The sequence below is a fragment of the Megalobrama amblycephala genome, linkage group LG7 (assembly GCF_018812025.1).
Source record: "Megalobrama amblycephala isolate DHTTF-2021 linkage group LG7, ASM1881202v1, whole genome shotgun sequence".
NCBI classification, from domain to species: Eukaryota; Metazoa; Chordata; class Actinopteri; order Cypriniformes; family Xenocyprididae; genus Megalobrama; species Megalobrama amblycephala.
In genome coordinates this window covers 9,089,726-9,111,983 of record NC_063050.1, presented here as the reverse complement: position 1 = coordinate 9,111,983, position 22,258 = coordinate 9,089,726, and the positions used below count along the sequence as shown (strand labels likewise).

Below are 22,258 nucleotides of genomic sequence, written 5' to 3'. Positions count from 1 at the left end.
ATAAAAATACCCGTGTTCGTGTGGACTAGGCCTCAGAGAGGGACCATATGTACTCTGAGCAGAGTTGATTTAAGTCTGGGGATTATGTTGTGAACTGCAAACATTTAGTACAGAATGTGTTTCATGGTTAGTGTTCATTGCCTTTTGTGTGATGTCTGTAGATTTTATTCACATCATATGATAAGTTTGGTTCCCTTTCAAGGGAACTCGCGCTGCGTTAATGACAACACTTTGGAGAACACCGTCAGCATGCGTCTGAAGCCATGTGCAACTCAGTTGAATCTTGATTGGTGCAACGTCATCCCGTCACACGTGCCAGTGGAAAGTGGAAGTTATAAAGGAGCCGGTCTCACAGCTGTTGTCAGCTTTCTGATCTTCAGCAAGTGCTCTGCTTCATAACAGTTTGTCAGTATGAAATTAAAAGCCATCATTCTGACAGCATCGTACTGTCCATGATGTGCTGTCAATCAAAAAGGGAGCGGGGAACATGTTAGACAGTTACAAACTCATGCAGTGCAAAAATTACTGTTGCTGTGATGTTCTTGGATAAATAAAATACTATTTATTCTTCTGCTTCACGCTGACATTAAAGTTGAAAAATAAGCCACTGTAAATTTGTTGTAGGTGTTGCTATGGTGATGTCAGTCAGAGAGGCTCCTATACTTCCTCTGATCTTTCTCATCATGATTCATGGTGAGTCGCTGCAACACTTAAGAAACGCTCAGGAAGTTTTGCACACTGCATTGTTTATGCACAAGCTGCTGCTAATTTGTTCAGTTTGAATGTTTTTTAGGGGTCTGTAGTCAGAGGGAGAATGTGATCTACAGTCCTTCACACATCTGTGCACTAAATAACTCATCAGTGATAATGAACTGCACTTATACATTCCCTACTGAACGTCAGATCAGGAAAGTGTTCTGGACCAAAACACTGGAAAAAGTTAATGGAGAGCATCCAGATCTGTCTGAGGACCCTGAATACAGTCAGAGGCTTCAGTATCTGGGAGATAAACAGCAGAACTGCACCATCAGACTGAGTCATGTGACACTGAAGGATTCACACGAATACTATTTCAGATTCATCACTGATAAAGATAATGTGAAATGGACTGGTGTTCCAGGAGTGACTCTTGCTGTCACAGGTGACTTTCATGAGGTTTCTCTCTTCTTCTGTGCATTATGTTGAATAATAATCAGTGTATGACAGCAGCACTAGATATAATGTGTGTGTTGTGTTCAGATCTTCAGGTGGAGTCTCCTGAGAGAGTGACAGAGGGAGATTCAGTCCGTCTGACATGTAAAAGCAGCTGCACTCTGACTGACAGAGCAACATTCATCTGGTACAGAAACTCAAAGCCATTAACTGAGAGAAGAGACAGAAACAATGAACTCCTGCTGCAGTCAGTCAGAAGAGAGGATGCAGGCAGATATAGCTGTGCTGTACACGGACACAATCACATCTCTCCTGCTGTTCAGCTCAATGTCACGTGTGAGTACAGATTCATTTGTTCTTTTTAAAAACTGGAGATTATATTTGAATGAGATGATTTAAGGATTTTTTTTTTTTTTTGTGTGTGTGTGTCCCTTTTAGACCCTCCAAAGAACGTCTCCGTGTCCATCAGTCCATCTGGTGAAATAGTGTCAGGAGATTCAGTGACTCTGATCTGCAGCAGTGATTCAAACCCTCCTGCTCTGAACTTCAGCTGGTTTAAAGGAGGAACGATTGTAGGATCTGGAAGAATCTTCAACATATCAAAGATCAGCTCTGATGACAGTGGAGAATACAAGTGCAGATCCAGAAATGAACATGGAGAGAAATACTCTGAAGCTGTGACTTTAAACGTCTTGTGTGAGTTAATGATGGTTCAGTAACTATGAAATTAAATCCTCTAAACATTGTCTGTCATCTCTACTTTATTGTGATTGTCAATGATATAAATGTTTTGTCTGTGTTAGATCCTCCAAAGAGTGTCTCAGTGTCCATCAGTCCATCTGGTGAAATAGTGTCAGGAGATTCAGTGACTCTGATCTGCAGCAGTGATTCAAATCCTCCTGCTCTAAACTTCAGCTGGTTTAAAGGAGGAACGTTTGTAGGATCTGGAAGAATCTTCAACATCTCAAAGATCAGTTCTGATGACAGTGGAGAATACAAGTGCAGATCCAGAAATGAACATGGAGAGAAATACTCTGATGCTTTGACTTTAAACGTCATGTGTGAGTTAACGATGATTCAACAAACAAACTTGTCAGTATTGTGTTCCAATCACCTGGATTTGCTAATTAGCACAGTTGTTCAGCCAGGAGGTAGAACTAATTAGTGAAATCAGCTGGCTGAGTTCATGAACTCCAATGTTAAATTAACTCTTGTGGCAGTATATGTGAGACCATACTCCAGAGTATTAACCAGAGTATTAACCCCTTAAGCCCTGAGGGTATTTTCAGAGTTTTTTTTTTTTCTTCTTTTTCTGAGTGACACACAAAAACGTAAAGACTCATAACTCCAAAACTCTAGCAAGGAGAGTCAAAAAGTTGGTATTGTTTGAAAGGAAACATTTGAAATTTTTAATATATATATATATATATATATATATATATATATATATATATATATATATATTTTTTTTTTTTTTTTTTTTTTTTTTTATTTGTACATTCAAATTTTTGGCGATGTTCCCCTATATGTGATCTGTATCTGGATCAAATTTCGTAGTGAAAAAGTAGTCAAAAGTTACAGCATTTGGAACCAAGGTAGCCTTTTTGTTTATCCATTGGCACCCCCTGATGGCCATTTTTTTTTAAATCGTTCTTTCATGTGGAGTAATTTGTAACCAATGCATTGGATTTTGTGAATTTTGGACTCATTTCAATTGGTAGAATCCACTAATTAAAAAGTAATTATTTTCTATAATCTATCCATGTTTCATGAAGATATAAGCTAAAATTCCAAGTGATAGCTACATTTTAGTTTTAGTTAGCATTTGTGCGCCTGTGGGGTTTTATGTGTCATAATTGCGTGATCAGTATCTCATGATCGGCTTATTGGATTATGCCGATGTTGATCTCATTTTAATAATGAGAATAATAATGATGTATGAATTTTCCATAATCAGAGCATGTGTCTTGATGTTACGTGTGAAAACGTGACGTAACTGCTGCATCGGTTTATTATTTACATATGGGTCTTGCGGGGCTTCACATACAAAAACTCACTCAAGTTTAGTCAAAGCCCAAAACAACTACACTCGTTGTATTCTACTCCATGAGACCTTTCCAATGACATAAACACATTATTATCTGAGCTGTATGATGCTTTTGACACATTGGAGTACATAGTAAAAAAAAATCCTAAATTATGATTTTATTATTATTATTATTATTATTATTATTATTATTATTATTATTATTATTATTATTATTCAGTAAATAACTCAGCAGTACTTAGGAGTTAATCAAATTGGCTACATTCATTGTAAAGTTCAGACTCTAAGCTTTTAAATGACACCTATTTTGTGATTATCTAAGCAGGAGTTTTGTAAAATATGATTATTAATTTGTTTTGGTTGGATGCATTAAAAAAGCTGAGTTTCTAAGCTTTAAAATGTTACCTATTTTGTGTTATTCCTGTCAGTGGTTGCTTAGTAATTTGATTATGGATTTGTTTGTGGGGGGTGGTGTCCCGCCGGCAGGACACTTAGGGCTTAAGGGGTTAAAGTGTTAAAATAAGAGTGTTAAATAAACACTGAAGCAGTGTTAAAGTTAATGAGATAATTAAGTGATTAATTGAGTGATGATTGACCATTATTGAAGATACCTGATGATAACAAGCAGAATCACCAAAGGAGAAAAATCACAACTTTTAAGTCGCCATTACGGTGATCGGTGTTTGCTTTGGTTGGGCTCTTGACCCTTGACGTTTTAATATTAGATTTTGTTTGGATGCTGTAACTGAGTTATAACAGCCAGACAAGCAAATATAAAAGATGATCAGGTGGTGTTGGTTATGTTTTCACATAATCATTATTTGACCTGAATCACTGAACTCATTTAGAGCCCAATCTCTGAGTTAGATTTACATTATTGATTACAGCAGCACTGTGAATCTACAGCAGAAGATCAGCTTTATCAATATAATCTGAAGGATTTCTTAAAAGTTGTGGTGATGGGTGATTTCAAAACACTGCTTCATGAAGCTTCAAAGCTTTACAAATATTTAGTTTCAAATCAGTGGTTCGGAGCACTGCCACAATCACGCGATTTTAGTAACTTATGTCATAAGTGTTTCGAAACGTTTAAAAATTTCAGTGATTCATGTGACTTTGGCAGTTAATGATTAGCATTACTAAAAAGTCACTAAGACAGTTCAGCTCATAATTTATTGATGCAGCAATGCATGATGGGAACCACAGATAAATTTTGATTGGTGGCACCCAGAATGCACTGGAACATGCTTTATTATTCTCACCGTTGTTGAGATTCAAAGGCTGATTCTTGATGTCTGTGTGTCTAAATGAGAGAGAGTTTTTTTTATTATTTTATTTAGTTATTTTTATTTTAAAACAGAATGACTTTTGAGAAATACTTTGGATTAAGCAATACCACCTGATCATCTTTTCTCTTTGCTTGACTTTTACTTTCTGAACCTGGACTTCACACCTCTGTTCATGTTTTGCTCTTTTTAAAAACTGGAAATTATATTTCAATTAGATGATTTAAGGATTTATTTTTTGTCCCTTTTAGATCCTCCAAAGAGTGTCTCAGTGTCCATCAGTCCATCTGGTGAAATAGTGTCAGGAGATTCATTGACTCTGATCTGCAGCAGTGATTCAAACCCTCCTGCTCTGAACTTCAGCTGGTTTAAAGGAGGAACGTTTGTAGGATCTGGAAGAATCTACAACATCTCAAAGATCAGATCTGATGACAGTGGAGAATACAAGTGCAGATCCATCAATGAACATGGAGAGAAATACTCTGATGCTGTGACTTTAAACGTCATGTGTGAGTTAATAATGCTTCAACAAACAAACTAGTGGATTAACAATCCCAAAATATGAATATAGTTTCTTTTGTCTGTTTCAGATCCTCCCAGGAACGTCTCAGTGTTGATAAATGGACCTGGTGAAACAGTGTCAGGAGATTCAGTGACTCTGATTTGCAGCAGTGATTCAAACCCTCCTGCTCTGAACTTCAGCTGGTTTAAGGAGAATGAAAGCTCAGCTGTTGGATCTGGACAGAGTTTCAGTGCACTACAGAGTGGACGCTTCTACTGTCAGGCTCACAATCAACATGGATCTCAGAGATCAGACGCTGTAACTGTGACTGTTAAAGGTAGAGCAGCTCATTTACTTGCATTACTCTTTCTAAATTGAAGAAAATTAATCTGTTCAGATGTTTTACTCTTTTGTAGGACTTCTGGTGATATTATACATATCCATTGGAGTGGTTTGTGGAGCTGCAGTGATCATCATGATGCTGGTTTGGTAAGATATGTGTCTGTGGTACTATGTAGTGTGTGTGAATGAGTGACTGAGTCAGAAGGTTGTGAATTCAGCGAGACGTCATGATGAAAGTGAGCCAAAGCAAAATTTCCAATTTTCCATCCTCTCTTTCCACACTGACAGCTACTCAGTTAGTTATTGAATGAGGAAGTCTGAAGCTCACATCTTTACTGCAGTAAATCCTGAAGATACACCAGATTTCATCACATTCAGAACGGCAGTGTCACGTCCTAGAGAAACCTCATTAGTTCAAAATCATAATTGTGTATTGAACATCACATAAGTTCAGATTGGTTGTAATTGTGTCAAATCATTGTCTTTAAAGGGGAATCAGGTGGATGAAAAATAGAAATGACACACAGGAGTCTCAGGTGAGAACAATTTATTTGGTTATCAGTAGTTTACTGATCAGATACATTCATTTCTAACTAAAAGTGAAAGTTTAAATGTAGTTGTGACTTTATTTAATGAGTTGTTTATATACATTTTTTAATTTTCTCTCTATTCTATATTTTTTTTCTTTTAATGGCACAGATGGTTGATTCCAGACCTCATCATGACAGACACAAAGCTTGTGATGTTGAATTGAGTGAACCTGTGTATGAGAATCCAACGCTTCTCAATGTCAGTGTGAAAATATCAAATGTCTTTTGATTAAAGGTGCCCAAGAATGCTTTTTCACAAGATGTAATATAAGTCTAAGGTGTCTCCTGAATGTGTCTGTGAAGTTTCAGCTCAAAATACCCCATAGATTTTTTTTTAATTAATTTTTTTAACTGCCTATTTTGGGGCATCATTAACAATGCACTGATTTAGGCAGCGCGCCGCCCCCTTAAATCGCGTGCTCCCTGCCACACGAGCTCTCGATTATATTACAGCACATTTACAAAGTTCACACAGCTAATATAACCCTCAAATGGATCTTTACAAGATGTTCGTCATGCATGCTGTATGCATGCTTCGAATTATGTGAGTAAAGTATTTATTTGGATGTTTACATTTATTCTGAATGAGTTTGAGGATATGCTCCATGGCTAACGGCTAATGCTACACTGTTGGAGAGATTTATAAAGAATGAAGTTATGTTTTTGTGTTTAAAAATGAAAATAGCGACGGCTCTTGTCTCCGTGAATACAGTAAGAAACGATGGTAACTTTAACCTCATTTAACAGTACATTAGCAACATGCTAACGAAACATTTAGAAAGACAAATTACAAATATCAGTAAAAATATCATGCTATCATGGATTATGTCAGTTATTATTGCTCCATCTGCCATTTTTCGCTGTTGTTCTTGCTTACCTAGTCTGATGCTTCATCTGTGCACAGATCCAGACGTTAATACTGGCTTGTGTAATGCCTTGATCATGAGCTGGCATATGCAAATATTGGGGGCGTACACCCCGACTGTTACGTAACAGTCAGTGTTATGTTGAGATTCGCCTGTTCTTCGGAGGTCTTTTAAACAAATGAGATTTATATAAGAAGGAGGAAACAATGGGGTTTGAGACTCACTGTATGTCTTTTCCATGTACTGAACTCTTGTTATTCAACTATGCCAAGATAAATTCAATTTTTGAATCTAGGGCACCTTTAAGTATATGGAATTTAAATAACACACTCCTGTTTTTACTTTGTCTCTTCATTCATAAAGGCTGATCAACTTGATGATTGTAAACCCGAACTGAACTCGTCTGTCTATGAAAATCTTCCGGTAAGTAAGAATACTTACAAGACTGAGAAAAACCCAACCTATTAATCTTATATCATGACTAATATTCTTGATGCTTTTATTTAGACATCATTATTAATGTTTTCACTTTCTTTCTTTCTTAATCAGCATAACAACAAGAGGCTGTAATGTTTTGAACACACAGCAAATATTACAGCCTTTATGCATCTCTTTGTAGGCGGAGCCCTAAATGATTGACAGGAGTGCCATGATGATATGTGACTGAAGTCATTTGGGGATCATTTTATAGATGAATGGGCAAAAATGGAAGTAAAAGGTTAATGAATTGATGTAAAAGTGTGTGATCACTGAAGTGTGTTTTTCGTTATGCTTTGTATCACGTATGAATCTTACTTCATTTAGATTATTAATGTTTTTAACCTTAAAGGTGCAGTAGGTAATTCTCTTCGGAAATTTTTTTGTTATACTGCTTGAAAGTCTCCTCATATTCTGATAGCAATCACTATGTTAAACGGTCTAAATGTATTTTTATAAGTACCCTAGTGAAAAAAAAGTATACTAAGTATACTTGCAGCAAGACTAATTATTAGTATATTTCAAGTGTGTTAATGATTAGTTCATTTAAAGTGTGCTATTTTGAAACAACTAATTTTGTACTAAGTATATTTAACTTGAAATCAAGTAGTATTAAAATACAACTTTAAGTATATTTAGTATACTTATGTGTGCTAAATTGGAACAACTTCAAGTATACTTAGTACACTTTAAGTATATGTCTGTGTAGGGACTAATTACATGCTTGATTAGTGATATTAAAGTGTACTTTATTTGTGTTAAAAGTATATTTTTTGTTATAATATACATTGTATTATAAGTATACTTTATTTCTGTTATAAGTATAATTTTATTTTTGTTATAAGTATACTTTATTTCTGTTATGAGTACACTTTGTGTTATAAGTACACTTTATTTGTGATTTAAGTACATTACAAAATAATTACGAGTGTCTTCAGAAAACACAAGCAATATATGCTGAATATATTATTTTACAGGTAATAGTATATACTGTATGCTCAGTACCTTTGGCTTATTCCAAATATTAAACATTACACACTTTGCAGTCAATAACAATACACTTTGTTATTACTTATACTTTGTATAATATAGTCAACATTTGAAGCAGATCAAAACCTTTAATCAAAGTTGTCCTAACTTTTTTGATCCACTTCAAATGTTGACGACTGTACTTTGAATTACATAATCTCACACAATACAGTTGTGCTACTATTTAAATACAGTTTAACACATTTTCCCAAAGTTGAATGCTTTTTTTTAAGGCCATTAAAATAAATAAAATGTAACAACATCACTAATGAAGAGACATATTTCATTGACAAATCCAATAGTTTTTATTTAAACTTAGATTCAGCAAAACTTACCATGTTTTTCATTAAAGAAAAAAAAAATTGGACCATGGTGACCCTCTATACACAAATACAAATCACACATTATATTCCATTTTCTGATGAGCTTCTCATGGTGTCTGATGGCACAATGATGACCGCAGAGACTCGTGAAGAACAGCATCTGTTGACAGAATATTACAAAGATATAAGACAGCATGTTCAACTCTTTATTCACGTTTACAATAGTCTGTCTAAATCCTACATTGAACCAATACTATTTTTGAACAGTAAATGAGGATTAGCAGCAGGGAACTGTATCAGTATGGCATGTCGATATTGTTTTCGGTACATAGTCAAGCATAAAACACTTTATGAATTAATATCGTACAGAATACGGGCCGATTTGACCAATCATATGAATGTTTTGGTGCTGCATACAAACATGTGCCATAAACCACCACACAAGTTTGTTAACTGGTAGACTACAACTCACGTCCCAATAGCAGCACTTTTCTCCGGTTCTTTCAGGATCGCGTAGGCCATTAGATTAGCCGGTTGTCGTCGCCATCACGGTCAGTCTGCGATGTCACTTGATTGAACTGGTCAGAATCCCCAAGATTGAGCGATGTATTGCACTTTCAGTGTTTTATTACATAAATTATACATTGCGACATTATACTTCACCTGAGTGACTGAGCGAGGGGATTCAGACGACGACCGTGACGTCAGCAGCTCTGATTGGCTGAAGGCAGTGAGCAACAAAATCTGATTGGTCACAGACCAAGTTGAAGAGACATTTGAATTCCGATAAGTTTAATCACTCGACATATTTTTTCACATTACTTGTGCTGCTGGTGTGTTGTTTAATATAGATTTGTGTGTACGATTGTAAAATGATTCTGCCAGTGTAAAATTAATAAACATTTACACATATTTGGAAATTGTATAGGCTACACTGCATATACTAAATGGGCTTATAATGCATTCATACTGAAATAAATAGCACAAGTAATATAATGAATTCCAAGGATGACGAAGTAAACTTAAAAAATATACTCAAATTTAACATTAGATACACTACAACTTCAGGATATTAAATAATGTATTTTTTAAATATACTTTCAGTGCATTGTTACAATGATCATTTTCAGCACACTTAAAATATACCTCAAATATATATTTTATAAAGTGCAAATAAATACACTTTTAAAAAATAAACTGAACTTACACTTCAAGTATATTTTTCTAAAATATATTTTTTAGAAAATATACTAAAGTACAATTATTTTAAAGTGTGTTAAAAGTTGCATTGTGAAAATATGATACTAATATACTTTTTATATATTTAATGATAGTACATTTTTTGTTAGTATATTTGCAGTGTACTATAGAAAAAGGGATATATTTAAAATACAATAAAGTATACTTTTTTTTCACTAGGGTATACATCGTCTGTGGAAGGCATAGGACCATAAAATGTTCATTCAATCATTATATTCGGTCTGAATGAAATAATACAATGTCAATGCAAATTTGCACTGTACATTTACTTTGTTTGTTCGAAGTGTAATTAAAAAAAAAGTTTATGTAGGAAGACATCAGTCACAGAGCACCGCAAACAAACAGCAGCCACATTTTACAGTTCCTACCGAATCAAAACAATGAGCTTATGCTGCGTTCACACCATAACTACCGTAACTAAGAGATGGCAACCCGTGACACTTTAACCGAAGCTGTTCACATCCTCAGACTTCTGTGTCAACAGTATCAACACTGAATTTAATCTGCAGCAGTCAGGTACAAACTCTCTAAGTTGTTTACGTATGTTCATTATTATTATAATGTTATGTGCTTTGAGACATGAGGTAGCTTAAAGCCATCTCTTGTGATGCTTCGCCGAGAGCAGCTGTGTGTGTGTGCCTTCATGTGTTTTGGAGGAGGCGTGGCTTTAAGACGCTCTAAAAGGGAGGGTGGGATAATATGAATTGAAAGCTATCTTGCTACTTGCTCTCCAAAAAAATGTCCTATTGCACCTTTAAGTATCAGGATTGTTCATGTTTCCAATAAAAGGCAGAAAAAAATAATGCTCTCATTGTACAATTCACACTTTTCTGTCATTCACTACATCAGAATAACAGCATAACAGATATTAAAGAGCATTACATTTGGAGACTGCAAGAGGAAAACAAATGATCTAGTCAGATTATTAACATAATGATTATAATGCTGCATGAAATTACACTCGCAACCTGTGCTGTTGTTCGGAACAACATTTCAATAAAGAAGTCTACTTACTAATAAAGAAGCAACTTACATTTCAACTGCCTGTCATCGTGCCTCATCCCTGCCTACACTGTTAGCCCGGATAAGTTGAATTTACTTAAAAAATTTGAGGAAACTGGTTGCCCTAAAAAAATTAAGTAATGATTAAGTAATGTGAACTTAATAATTCGAGTTCATTTAACTTAAAATGTTTTGTAATATTAATTACTTTGTAGTTATTACAACTAGTATATTTAAGTTCAATGTACTAAGCAAGTTAACTTGCCACCAATCAAAATTCATCCATGCCTCCCATCATGCATTGCTGCATGAATAAATTATGAGCTGAATTGTCTTAGTAATTTTCTTTATTCTCACTATTTAAATTTTGCTGTTTTTCTGTGACTTTTTAGTAGCTTGTTTTCTAATGTTCAGAGTTGATCTGTTTATCAGAACATGCTGCTTGTCACCGTCGTTGAGATTCACAGGCTGATTCTTGATGTCTGTGTGTGCCTAAAATATATATATATATATATATATATATATATATATTTTTTTTTTTTTTTGTGATAAGGACAACTTTAAAAAAAAAAATGTATTGTAGAAGTTGATCCTCCGCTGTAGAATCACAGTGCTGCTGTAATCAATAATGTAAATCTAACTCAGAGATTGGGCTCTAAATGAGTTTAGTGATTCAGATGAAATAATGATTATGTGAAAACATAACCAACATCACCTGATCATCTTTTAACTTTGCTTGTCTGGTTGGTTTTAATACAGTTAAAACTGCCCAAACAAAATCTAATATTAAAAAGTCAAGGGTCAAGAGCTCAACTAAAACAAACACTGACCCTCGATGATGGTAACTTAAAAATTGTGATTTTCTCCTTTGGTGAAAAACTATAAGGTAAATGTTAGGAAAAAATGTCTGTAGAACAGCCAAAACAAATGTTCCAACTGCTCATCAACAGCTCCTTGAATTCATACACACCATGACAAAATGGCGTCATTACCTGCCGCAAACCAGTGTGAAGGAGGCGTGGCCAGGAGAAAAACTTAATAATTTAAGTGCATTTAACTTACATTTATTAACACATTCAAATACACCCACAAATTAGTAGAATATACTTATATTTTATAAGTAATGCAACCAAACTTAAATATTTTAAGTATATTGTAATTATATTTTTTAAGTAAATATAAAATCCGGGCTAAGAGTGTACTGTTTGGACTGTGTTCTCCTCCTCACCTTGTCTTGTCTATTGACTTGTAAAATAAACCTGTTACACTCATCCTGCATTTGAGTCCTCCCTCATAGATTCTGTGACAATTTCACTCTGAAATGCATCACAATATGAAAGTGAAGTCAGTCACAACTTCCGTTTCACTGTCGACTTTAGTCACTGGAGCTTCAGCTTTTGATGGTCAAACATAATCAAAGTCCCTTTCAAGGAAAGTCAGTTTATTTGCAACACTTTCAGGCAGTTTTTTCACTCATGCAAGATCAATTCATTTCTGTTTGGATGGTGAAATATACTGAAAAACTGCTGGCCAAAGTCACATTTTAATAACATATTTTAAATCAGCAATAGAATCTGATGCATAAATAATGTTAAAACAGTGTTTATTTTAGGTTTGTCCAGCCAATGCACATGTGCGGTCCTGAACGCACCTCTCAGAACTGTTTCTATGGAAATCAGAGCATCTAAAAGCAGCTGCAGTAACACAGTGACTCAAGCTTTACTCTGACAGGACTGATTTCCTCTTCCTCCTGGTGTGACGTCCCTCAGTGTCTCTCCATCGCTTATGAAGGTCACATGATCACACTGTGATGCTGCTGTCAAAGGTTCACGCGTTTGGTTTTCTCACTTTCACTCTAAAGAGGAAACTGTGTTTGTGACCCTGTTTAGAAACATGATGCATTCAAGAACAAGGCCACAAGATAAAATGATAAAAACTTTCAGACATTTAGATGAATCATTTCTGCTTCATCAGCGTGTTTTAAGTTCATTGTTTAACTTCTATTGCTATTAATCAATCAGTGAATTGGAGGTTTATCAAATGTACAGTTGGTGATGCTGATGATGAAATATGTTTTTTACATCACTGTCACTGCAATACCTTCCAGTGTTTTACAATCCCGCCTCCATCAATTCCCATTTCAGGATAGTTGGGCTGAATATGCAAATTAAAGTATAGTCATTCAAGCTATTATTTTCTCTCTGTCTCAAGATCAGGTTCCTTGTCATCACTGTCTGTATGATGAAATATAGATATTCCCAAGTGTGAAAACATTATTACATGAGCATCTTTATGGATTGACTTAAAGTTTCTCACAGTTTAACTTTTATGTCTTTAGTCTAATGTCATCAGCTAAAACTCTTCTTCTGCTTTATCAGAACTATAATTGAGGTGTCATAAGCTCATACTAAAATATAATGTGTTAATCACGTCATTCAGTGTGAAAACATCAATACTGGTTTCATCCTGATCATTTGTAGTGCTGTCTCTGGTCATGGGTGTTGGTGAAACGGGTAAGATCTTGATTTTATAACCGTTCTTTCAAATATCTTAAGTGTGGGGGATTTATGGGAGATTGGTTGGGGCTAGTTGTCACAGGGCTGTGTCACAGTAACTATATGGTTTAAAATAAAAAGACCAATATCACAAAAATGTGTTTTCTCTCTAGTAGCATTTTGTATGTTACTGACAAACACCTCAATAAAAATCCACTTTAATCTTTTACACAGCAGATAACTGTATAATGAAGGCTGCTGTCAGTCAAAACGGGACGGGGAAAGACGTTGGACAGTTTTATAACTCATGTAGTGCAAAAATTACTGTTGCTGTCATGGTCACGGATAAAGTATTTTATTGATTTCTGTGCGCAGTAAGCAAATAATTAGAGCTTGTTTCTCTTTTGGTTTATTCTCTGTTCAATCTAAAAATGGATGGTGTCAATTTTCACTGACAAGAAAGAGGAAGATCAGGTCACTGATGATACATTATTGAACCACACACTAGTACATGTTTCATGCACAGCTATAGTCGAGATACAATGGGCTTATGTGTAGTTGAGCTAGTGTCTTCCTCTGTGTCCAAGAATATAGTATTATGTGTCATTATTATAAAAGTAAAAATAAGCCACTGTAAATTAGTTGTAGGTGTTGCTATGGTGACGTCAGTCAGAATGGCTCCTCCTCTTCCTCTGATCTTTCTGCTCATAATTCACGGTGAGTCGATGCAACACTTCAGAAACATTCAAGCGGAATTAGATACTGCATTTTATATGCACATGCTGCTGCTAATTTGTTCAGGATGAATTCTGTGTTTCAGGGGTTTCTAGTGCTGGTTGGGGTGTGAGTTACAGTCCTTCACACATCTGTGCACTAAAGAACTGATCATTGATAATGAACTGCACTTATACATACCCTACTGGACATCAGATCAAGAAAGTGTTCTGGACAAAAGGCCCTGTACAAGAGGGTGTAGAGCTTCTAGACCTGTCTAATGACACTGAATACAGTCAGAGGCTTCAGTATCTGGGAGATAAACAGCAGAACTGCACCATCAGACTGAGTCATGTGACACTGAAGGATTCACACGGGTACTATTTCAGATTCATCACTGATAAAGACAAATGGACTGGTAAACCAGGAGTGACTCTTGCTGTCACAGGTGACTCTCATGAGGTTTCTCTCTTCTTCTGTGCATTATGTTGAATAATAATCAGTGTATGACAGCAGCACTAGATATAATGTGTGTGTTGTGTTCAGATCTTCAGGTGGAGTCTCCTGAGAGAGTGACAGAGGGAGATTCAGTCCGTCTGACATTTAAAAGCAGCTGCACTCTGACTGACAGAGCAACATTCATCTGGTACAGAAACTCACAGCCATTAACTGAGAGAAGAGACAGAAACAATGAACTCCTGCTGCAGTCAGTCAGAAGAGAGGATGCAGGCAGATATAGCTGTGCTGTACACGGACACAATCACATCTCTCCTGCTGTTCAGCTCAATGTCACGTGTGAGTACAGATTCATTAGTTCTTTAAAAATAATAATAATAATGAGATGGTTTATTTATTTATTTATTTTTTTACTTTTAGATGCACCAAAGAGAGTCTCAGTCTCCATCAGTCCATCTGGTGAAATAGTGTCAGGAGATTCAGTGACTCTGATCTGCAGCAGTGATTCAAACCCTCCTGCTCTGAACTTCAGCTGGTTTAAAGGAGGAACGTTTGTAGGATCTGGAAGAATCTACAGCATCTCAAAGATCAGCTCTGATGACAGTGGAGAATACAAGTGCAGATCCATCAATGATCATGGAGAGAAATACTCTGATGCTGTGACTTTAAATGTCATGTGTGAGTTAAAGTTGGTTTAGTAACTGTGACATGAAATCCCATAAACATATTTTGTGATGTCAGATTTATTGTGATAAACTTAATGATAACGATGGCGATGAATGATGGCGCTGTGCATGGCAGCCACAGTGCTTACCTCTCCAGTGTTTGTGCTGTTTTTGTTTTTCCTGTTTTTTGTTTTTCAAATACAATCAGTTTTACCAGGGGATGAACTGCTGGGCCTTGTTATGACAACGGGCGGTGCACATATGCATGCGCCGAACACATCTTTCCGCGCTCATGGGCAAAGGCTCGCGCGAGACTGAACGGAACGCAGGAAATGAAGTATACCCGGGCCTTAACCACTCTAAATTGTAATGGACTGGAGTTCACGTTCACATCGGGAACACGGGAGCACCGCGATGCGACCGCAAAAGGCACTTTCACTTTCACGATCAAAGTGCACGCCACTGATAAGCATTGTAAATTTAGTATTACAGTATACACATACCAGTTAAATGCACAGATCTCCTCTCGTGCGTCCTCCACTGGATGAGGCAATATCACTTTCGTTTCTATTTCAGATATCTCTTTTATAGATGCCATCAATGCTTTTGCCTTTCAAGATGTAATTACCGAAATCAAAACAGTCCATAAACTATAAATCCTCACGAAAACTTCAGTCAAGCCAGCTCGCGCGTCAACCTGAGAGATCAGCCTCCTTACCTTAAAGTGTCAAATTTCTCGTTTTCTGAATGGACGGTTTGGCTTGATTGACAGACGCTAACGTTCGGGCATGATTTATAAACCATCGACCTGTCCTAAAACGTTAGCATGCTTTGATCGATGGTTTGGAGATTGCGTGTTTCTCCGTTCAAGAGCACATTTCCTGTTCACATCCGCGACAAAACAGCTGATTATTTACGAATGGATTGCTTACAGATATGTGAAAATGGTCTCATTTGAAAGAAAATATCCTAAGCTAAAAGATGATATAGTGTGACTAATTGAAGCAGCCCTTATCAAAAGTGCGGGGGTCGACTTCTATCTTTTCAAAACTGCGGGGGTCCTGACCCCCCTGTCCCCCGTGCCAACGGCGCCCCTGAATGTTGTAGTCGGTGGAGTGGCAGCGCTGTTCAGACACTTCAGGACGCGCAGACGGGGGAAGCGCGCCGGCGCCCTCGTGAAGCTCAGGTGGCGCGGATTAAGAATGCCGCTGCCTAGCATCCATCTGGCGAATCTCCGGACGAACAAAACGGACGAACTCCTTCTGACTTGGGTAAAGTTGGTTTTATATTCGCACATTCGGACACCCGTATTTAATAAAGTGATTCTCTCACGTGAACTTCCAAAATACAGACACCATGTTACTTGTCCCACCAGAGACAGTAATACACTGGATCACTGTTACACAGCAGTAAAGGATGCATATCACTCTGTCCCACGGGCAGCTTTGGGGCTCTCTGATCACTGTTTAGTTCATCTCATACCGACCTACAGGCATAAACTGAAATCAGCTAAACCTGTAGCAAAGACTGTGAAGAGATGGACCACCGAAACAGAGCGGGCTTTACAAGCCTGTTTCGAATGGACTGATTGGAGTGTTTTTGAAGCTGCTGCCACCGATCTGGACGAGCTCACAGAGACTGTTTCTTCATATATCAGTTTCTGTGAGGATTTGTGCATTTCTACAAAGACTCATTAATCTTACAACAACGACAAACCCTGGTTCACTGCAAAACTCAGCCAGCTCCATCAGGCCAAAGAAGATGCTCGCAGAAAAGGGTACAGAGTCTTGTACAAACAGGCCAAATACACACTGGAAAAGGAGATCAGAGTGGCAAAGAGGAATTATTCTGATAAACTTCAGAATCAGTTCTCTTCTAATGACACAGCTTCAGAGTGGAAAGGTCTGAAAGTCATCACCAACTACAAGACACCATCGCCCAGCTCTGTGGAGAATCAACAACTGGCAGACGATCTGAATGGGTTTTATTGCAGGTTTGAAAAAACACCATTCACACCTCCAACAACCCCCCTCTCCCCCACTCCTCCACTTCAGTTCAGTGAAGATGACGTGCGCCAGGTCTTCAGAAAGAACAAGAGAAGAAAGGCACCAGGCCCAGACAGCGTTTCACCAGCCTGTCTGAAAACCTGCGCTGACCAGCTGGCCCCCATCTTCACACAGATCTTCAACAGATCACTGGAGCTGTGCGAAGTCCCCTCATGCTTCAAACGCTCCACCATCATCCCCGTCCCAAAGAAACCCAAAATTACTGGAATTAATGACTATAGACCTGTGGCTCTAACATCTGTGGCCATGAAATCATTTGAAAGACTGGTTTTGACTTATCTGAAGGACATCACTGAACCCTTACTGGACCCCCTGCAGTTTGCTTACCGAGCAAACAGGTCTGTGGATGATGCAGTCAATATGGGACTGCATTATGTTCTCCAGCATCTGGACAGACCAGGGTCTTATGTGAGGATCCTGTTTGTGGACTTCAGCTCTGCTTTTAACACCATCATCCCATCACTCCTCCAGCCCAAACTAACTCAGCTCTCCGTGCCCATCTCTGTCTGTCTGTGGATCACCAGCTTCCTGACAGACAGGCAGCAGCTAGTGAGGCTGGGAAAATTCTCATCCAGCACCCTCACCATCAGCACCGGCGCCCCTCAGGGCTGTGTCCTCTCCCCACTGCTCTTCTCCCTCTACACCAATGACTGCACCTCTAAAGACCCCTCTGTCAAGCTCCTGAAGTTTGCGGATGACACCACACTGATCGGCCTTATCCGGGACGGTGACGAGTATGCTTACAGACTGGAGGTTGAACAGCTGGCTGTCTGGTGCAGTCTTAACAACCTGGAGCTTAACACGCTCAAGACAGTGGAGATGACCATGGACTTCAGGAGAAACCCCCCTGCTCTCCCCCCACTCACCATCATGAACAGCACTGTGGCAGCAGTGGAGTCATTCAGGTTCCTGGACACCACAATCTCACAGGACCTGAAGTGGGACAACCACATCGAGTCCATTGTGAAAAAGGCCCAGCGGAGACTGTACTTCCTTCGCCAGCTGAGGAAGTTCAACCTGCCACAGGAGCTGCTAAAACAGTTCTACTCTGCCATCATCAAATCCATCCTCTGCACTTCAATTACTGTCTGGTTCAGCTCAGCTACCAAATCTGACCTCAGAAGACTACAGATGGTAGTCCGGTCTGCTGAGCAAATCATTGGTACAGCCCTCCCCACTCTCCAAGAACTGTCCTTATCCAGAGTGAGAAAAAGGGCAAAGAAAATCACTCTGGACCCCTCACATCCAGCACACTCCCTCTTTGAACTGTTGCCATCTGGTCGATGCTACAGAGCTCTGAACACCAGAACGACCAGACACAGGAACAGTTTCTTCACTCAAGCAATCCATCTCATGAACACTTGACAAACACGGAACACACAACACTATTATACATTTACTTTATAACACATATTTATTTATATTTCAAATTTGCACACATCATAACTGTACATACAAATTGTCTATATTATATATTGTTTTTTGCACTTTGTGTATCTTATCTATTTGTATATTATTCTTCTATTCTTTATATTATCTGTCTTGTCTTGTCTTGTCACTGTTACTCTGTTGCACTGTGGAGCTTCTGTCATTAAAACAAATTCCTAGTATGTGTAAATATACCTGGCAATAAAGCTCTTTCTGATTCTGATATCTGTTTTCTGTTTCAGACCCTCCAAAAAGTGCCTTGGTGTCCATCAGTCCATCTGGTGAAATAGTGTCAGGAGATTCAGTGACTCTGATCTGCAGCAGAGATTCAAACCCTCCTGCAGCAATCAGCTGGTTTAAAGGAGGAACATTTGTAGGATCTGGAAGAATCTACAGCATCTCAAAGATCAGCTCTGATGACAGTGGAGAATACAAGTGCAGATCCATCAATGAACATGGAGAGAAATACTCTGATAATTTGACATTAAACGTCATGTGTGAGTTAATGATGGTTCAACAAACAAACTAGTGGATTAACGATCCCAAAATATGAATACAGTTTCTTTTTTTCTGTTTTAGATCCTCCCAGGAACGTCTCAGTGTTGGTAAATGGATCTGGTGAAATAGTGTCAGGAGATTCAGTGACTCTGATCTGCAGCAGTGATTCAAACCCTCCTGCTCTGAACTTCAGCTGGTTTAAGGAGAATGAAAGCTCAGCTGTTGGATCTGGACAGAGTTTCAGTGCACTACAGAGTGGACGCTTCTACTGTCAGGCTCACAATCAAAATGGATCTCAGAGATCAGACGCTGTAACTGTGACTGTTAAAGGTAGAGCAGCTCATATACTTGCATTACTCTTTCTAAAGTGAAGAAAATGAATCTGTTCAGATGTTTTACTCTTTTGTAGGACATCTGGTGATATTATACATATCCATTGGAGTGGTTTGTGGAGCTGCAGTGATCATCATGATGCTGGTTTGGTAAGATATGTGTCTGTGGTACTATGTAGTGTGTGTGAATGAGTGACTGAGTCAGAAGGTTGTGAATTCAGTGAGACGTCATGATGAACGTGAGCCAAAGCAAAATTTCCAATTTTCCATCCTCTCTTTCCACACTGACAGCTACTCAGTTAGTTATTGAATGAGGAAGTCTGAAGCTCACATCTTTACTGCAGTAAATCCTGAAGATACACCAGATTTCATCACATTCAAGATGGCAGTGTCACGTCCTGGAGAAACCTCATTGGTTAAAAATAATAATTGTGTATTAAACATCACATAAGTTCAGATTGGTTGTAATTGTGTCAAATCATTGTCTTTAAAGGGGAATCAGGAGGATGAAAAAGAGAAATGACACACAGGAGTCTCAGGTGAGAACAATTTATTTGGTTATCAGTAGTTTACAGATCAGGTTTATGGATTTGTAACTAAAAGTTAAACTTTAAATGTAGTTGTGTCTTTATTTAATGAGTTGTTTATATACTTTTTCCCTCTCTATTCTGTTTTTTTTTTTTTTTTTCTTTTAATGGCACAGATGGTTGATTCCAGACCTCCACATGACAGACACAAAGCTTGTGGTGTTGAATTGAGTGAACCTGTGTATGAGAATGTAACGGTAAATGTTTTAACTGAGGATTTCCTACACTTTTACTCAAACAGAATTAAACGCTCCTCAATGTCAGTGTGAAAATATCAAATGTCTTTAGATTAAGTATATGGAAATTTAAATAAAACAGTCCTGTGTTTACTTCGTCTCTTCATTCATAAAGGCTGATCAACTTGATGATTGTAAACCCGAACTGAACTCGTCTGTGTTTGAAAATCTTCCAGTAAGTAAGAATACCTACAAGACAGAGAAAAACCCAACCTATTATTCTTTCATCATGACTAATGTTCTTGATAGTTTTATTTAAATATCATTATCAATGTTTTCACTTTCTTTCTTTCTTTCTTTCTTTCTTTCTTTATCAGAATAACAACAAAAGGCTGTAATTTTTTGAACACACAGCAAATATTACAGCCTTTATGCATCTCTTTGTGGGCGGAGCCCTAAATGATTGACAGGAGAGCCGTGATGACATGTGACTTAAGTAATTTGGGGATCATTTTATAGATGGATGGGCAAAAATAGTAAATGGTTAATGAATTGATGTAAAAGAGTGTAATCACCGAAGTGTTTTTCTTTATGTTGTGTATCACGTATAAAGCTTACTTCATTTAGATTATTAATGTTTTTAACCTTAAGTATCAGTATTGTTCATGTTTCAAATAAAAGGCAGAAAAAAAAAATTGTTAGGAAGAATATGTTTTGCTTCATTTGTCCTTGATCTCTTATTCTTGTGAATCTTGTGATTTCCTATAAGAGCCACACTGTTCTTTTCATGCCTATAAGCAGTTATTGATGCCTTAATGCTTCTTTGATATGGATGATGAGACCATACATGAATTTAGCTTTCCTTTGTTTTCAGTTGGCCTAATGCCCTGCTATATATGAGTTACAGCGAGCTCAATAAACTTTGACTTTGAGTGAAAAGCACTTCTCGTGTTTGTGTCATTCTTGGTCCCCGGTACCGGTGCTCAACTCTGCTCTGCATTATATTGATTTGGTATTAGAGGTCCATAATTTTTATTCAACAATCATGCTTTGTTGTACAATCCACACTTTTCTGTCATTCAATACATCAGAATAACCAACGTGATCTCATGAGAATACATGTGTATTTTTACGTAAAGTGTGATTCTACCACACATACATTTACTTGCGTTTTCATACACACAAAAACATACAATATTGACAAATTTATAGATTTATATATATATATATATATATATATATATATATATTGTTTGATGAGTTGTTCTGTTACGTGTTTGAAGAGACGAGGCAGAGAGAGAATGCAAATGCACACACACAGTTTAATAACAAAAGACAAAATATAAAGAGACTCCAAACCTGGAAACTGGCAAATGGTCCACACAAAGAATCAGGAACATAATCCAAAGACCACAAAGGAAGGAACAAGACGTCCATGAGAAATAAATACAATAAATACAACTCATGACCCACAACTAAAACACAACAGTTGGGAGAAAATAAACCATAATGAGTCCAGGCACAGGATTGTGGGGAATGTAGTTCATAATGGGAAGAACAAAGTCAGAAGGAGTGCCCTCTGGAGGAACTCATGGGCACTCCAGCTGGTGAACGTGACACTTATCAACACACAAAAGAGGAAGTGAGACTAAGGGTTTTAGTAAGTACGATCTTATAAAGTCTCATCAGATTCATTAAATTAATTTAAAAAGTATCAAGGCTGCATTTGTTCATGCAACAGAAACTCAGTATCTGTGAACAATCCTGTCTGTGAAGAAATAAAAGTTTAACAGCATGTGAAAATCACAAACATCTTAAAGAAAATGTGAAGAACTTTACATGTTCTCGTCTCTTTTCACTTCCTCTTTCTTTCTTCGTTTGGCTAATTCTCGCGCTCTGAAGGATGCTGCTTTATTTGTTTCGTCCATTTTATGATGATCTATTTTCTTATACAAAAAGTTTTTT

The 22,258-nt window shown here is 37.4% G+C and overlaps 2 protein-coding genes across 2 annotated transcripts in view; both read left to right on the top strand.

Annotated features, from left to right (window-relative positions):
- The window catches only part of LOC125271224 (B-cell receptor CD22-like), a 1,156,500-nt gene that overhangs the window by 3,998 nt on the left and 1,130,244 nt on the right, over positions 1–22,258 (top strand). Inside the window, exons 3-4 of the mRNA XM_048195257.1 lie at positions 625–693; positions 794–1,141. Of these exons, the coding sequence (XP_048051214.1) occupies positions 625–693; positions 794–1,141 (417 nt within the window). The remainder of the gene's footprint in view (positions 1–624; positions 694–793; positions 1,142–22,258) is intronic.
- Positions 1–22,258, top strand: part of LOC125271199 (B-cell receptor CD22-like) — a 166,535-nt gene that overhangs the window by 96,558 nt on the left and 47,719 nt on the right. The window contains exons 9-10 of the mRNA XM_048195199.1: positions 1,956–2,213; positions 4,737–4,994. Of these exons, the coding sequence (XP_048051156.1) occupies positions 1,956–2,213; positions 4,737–4,994 (516 nt within the window). The remainder of the gene's footprint in view (positions 1–1,955; positions 2,214–4,736; positions 4,995–22,258) is intronic.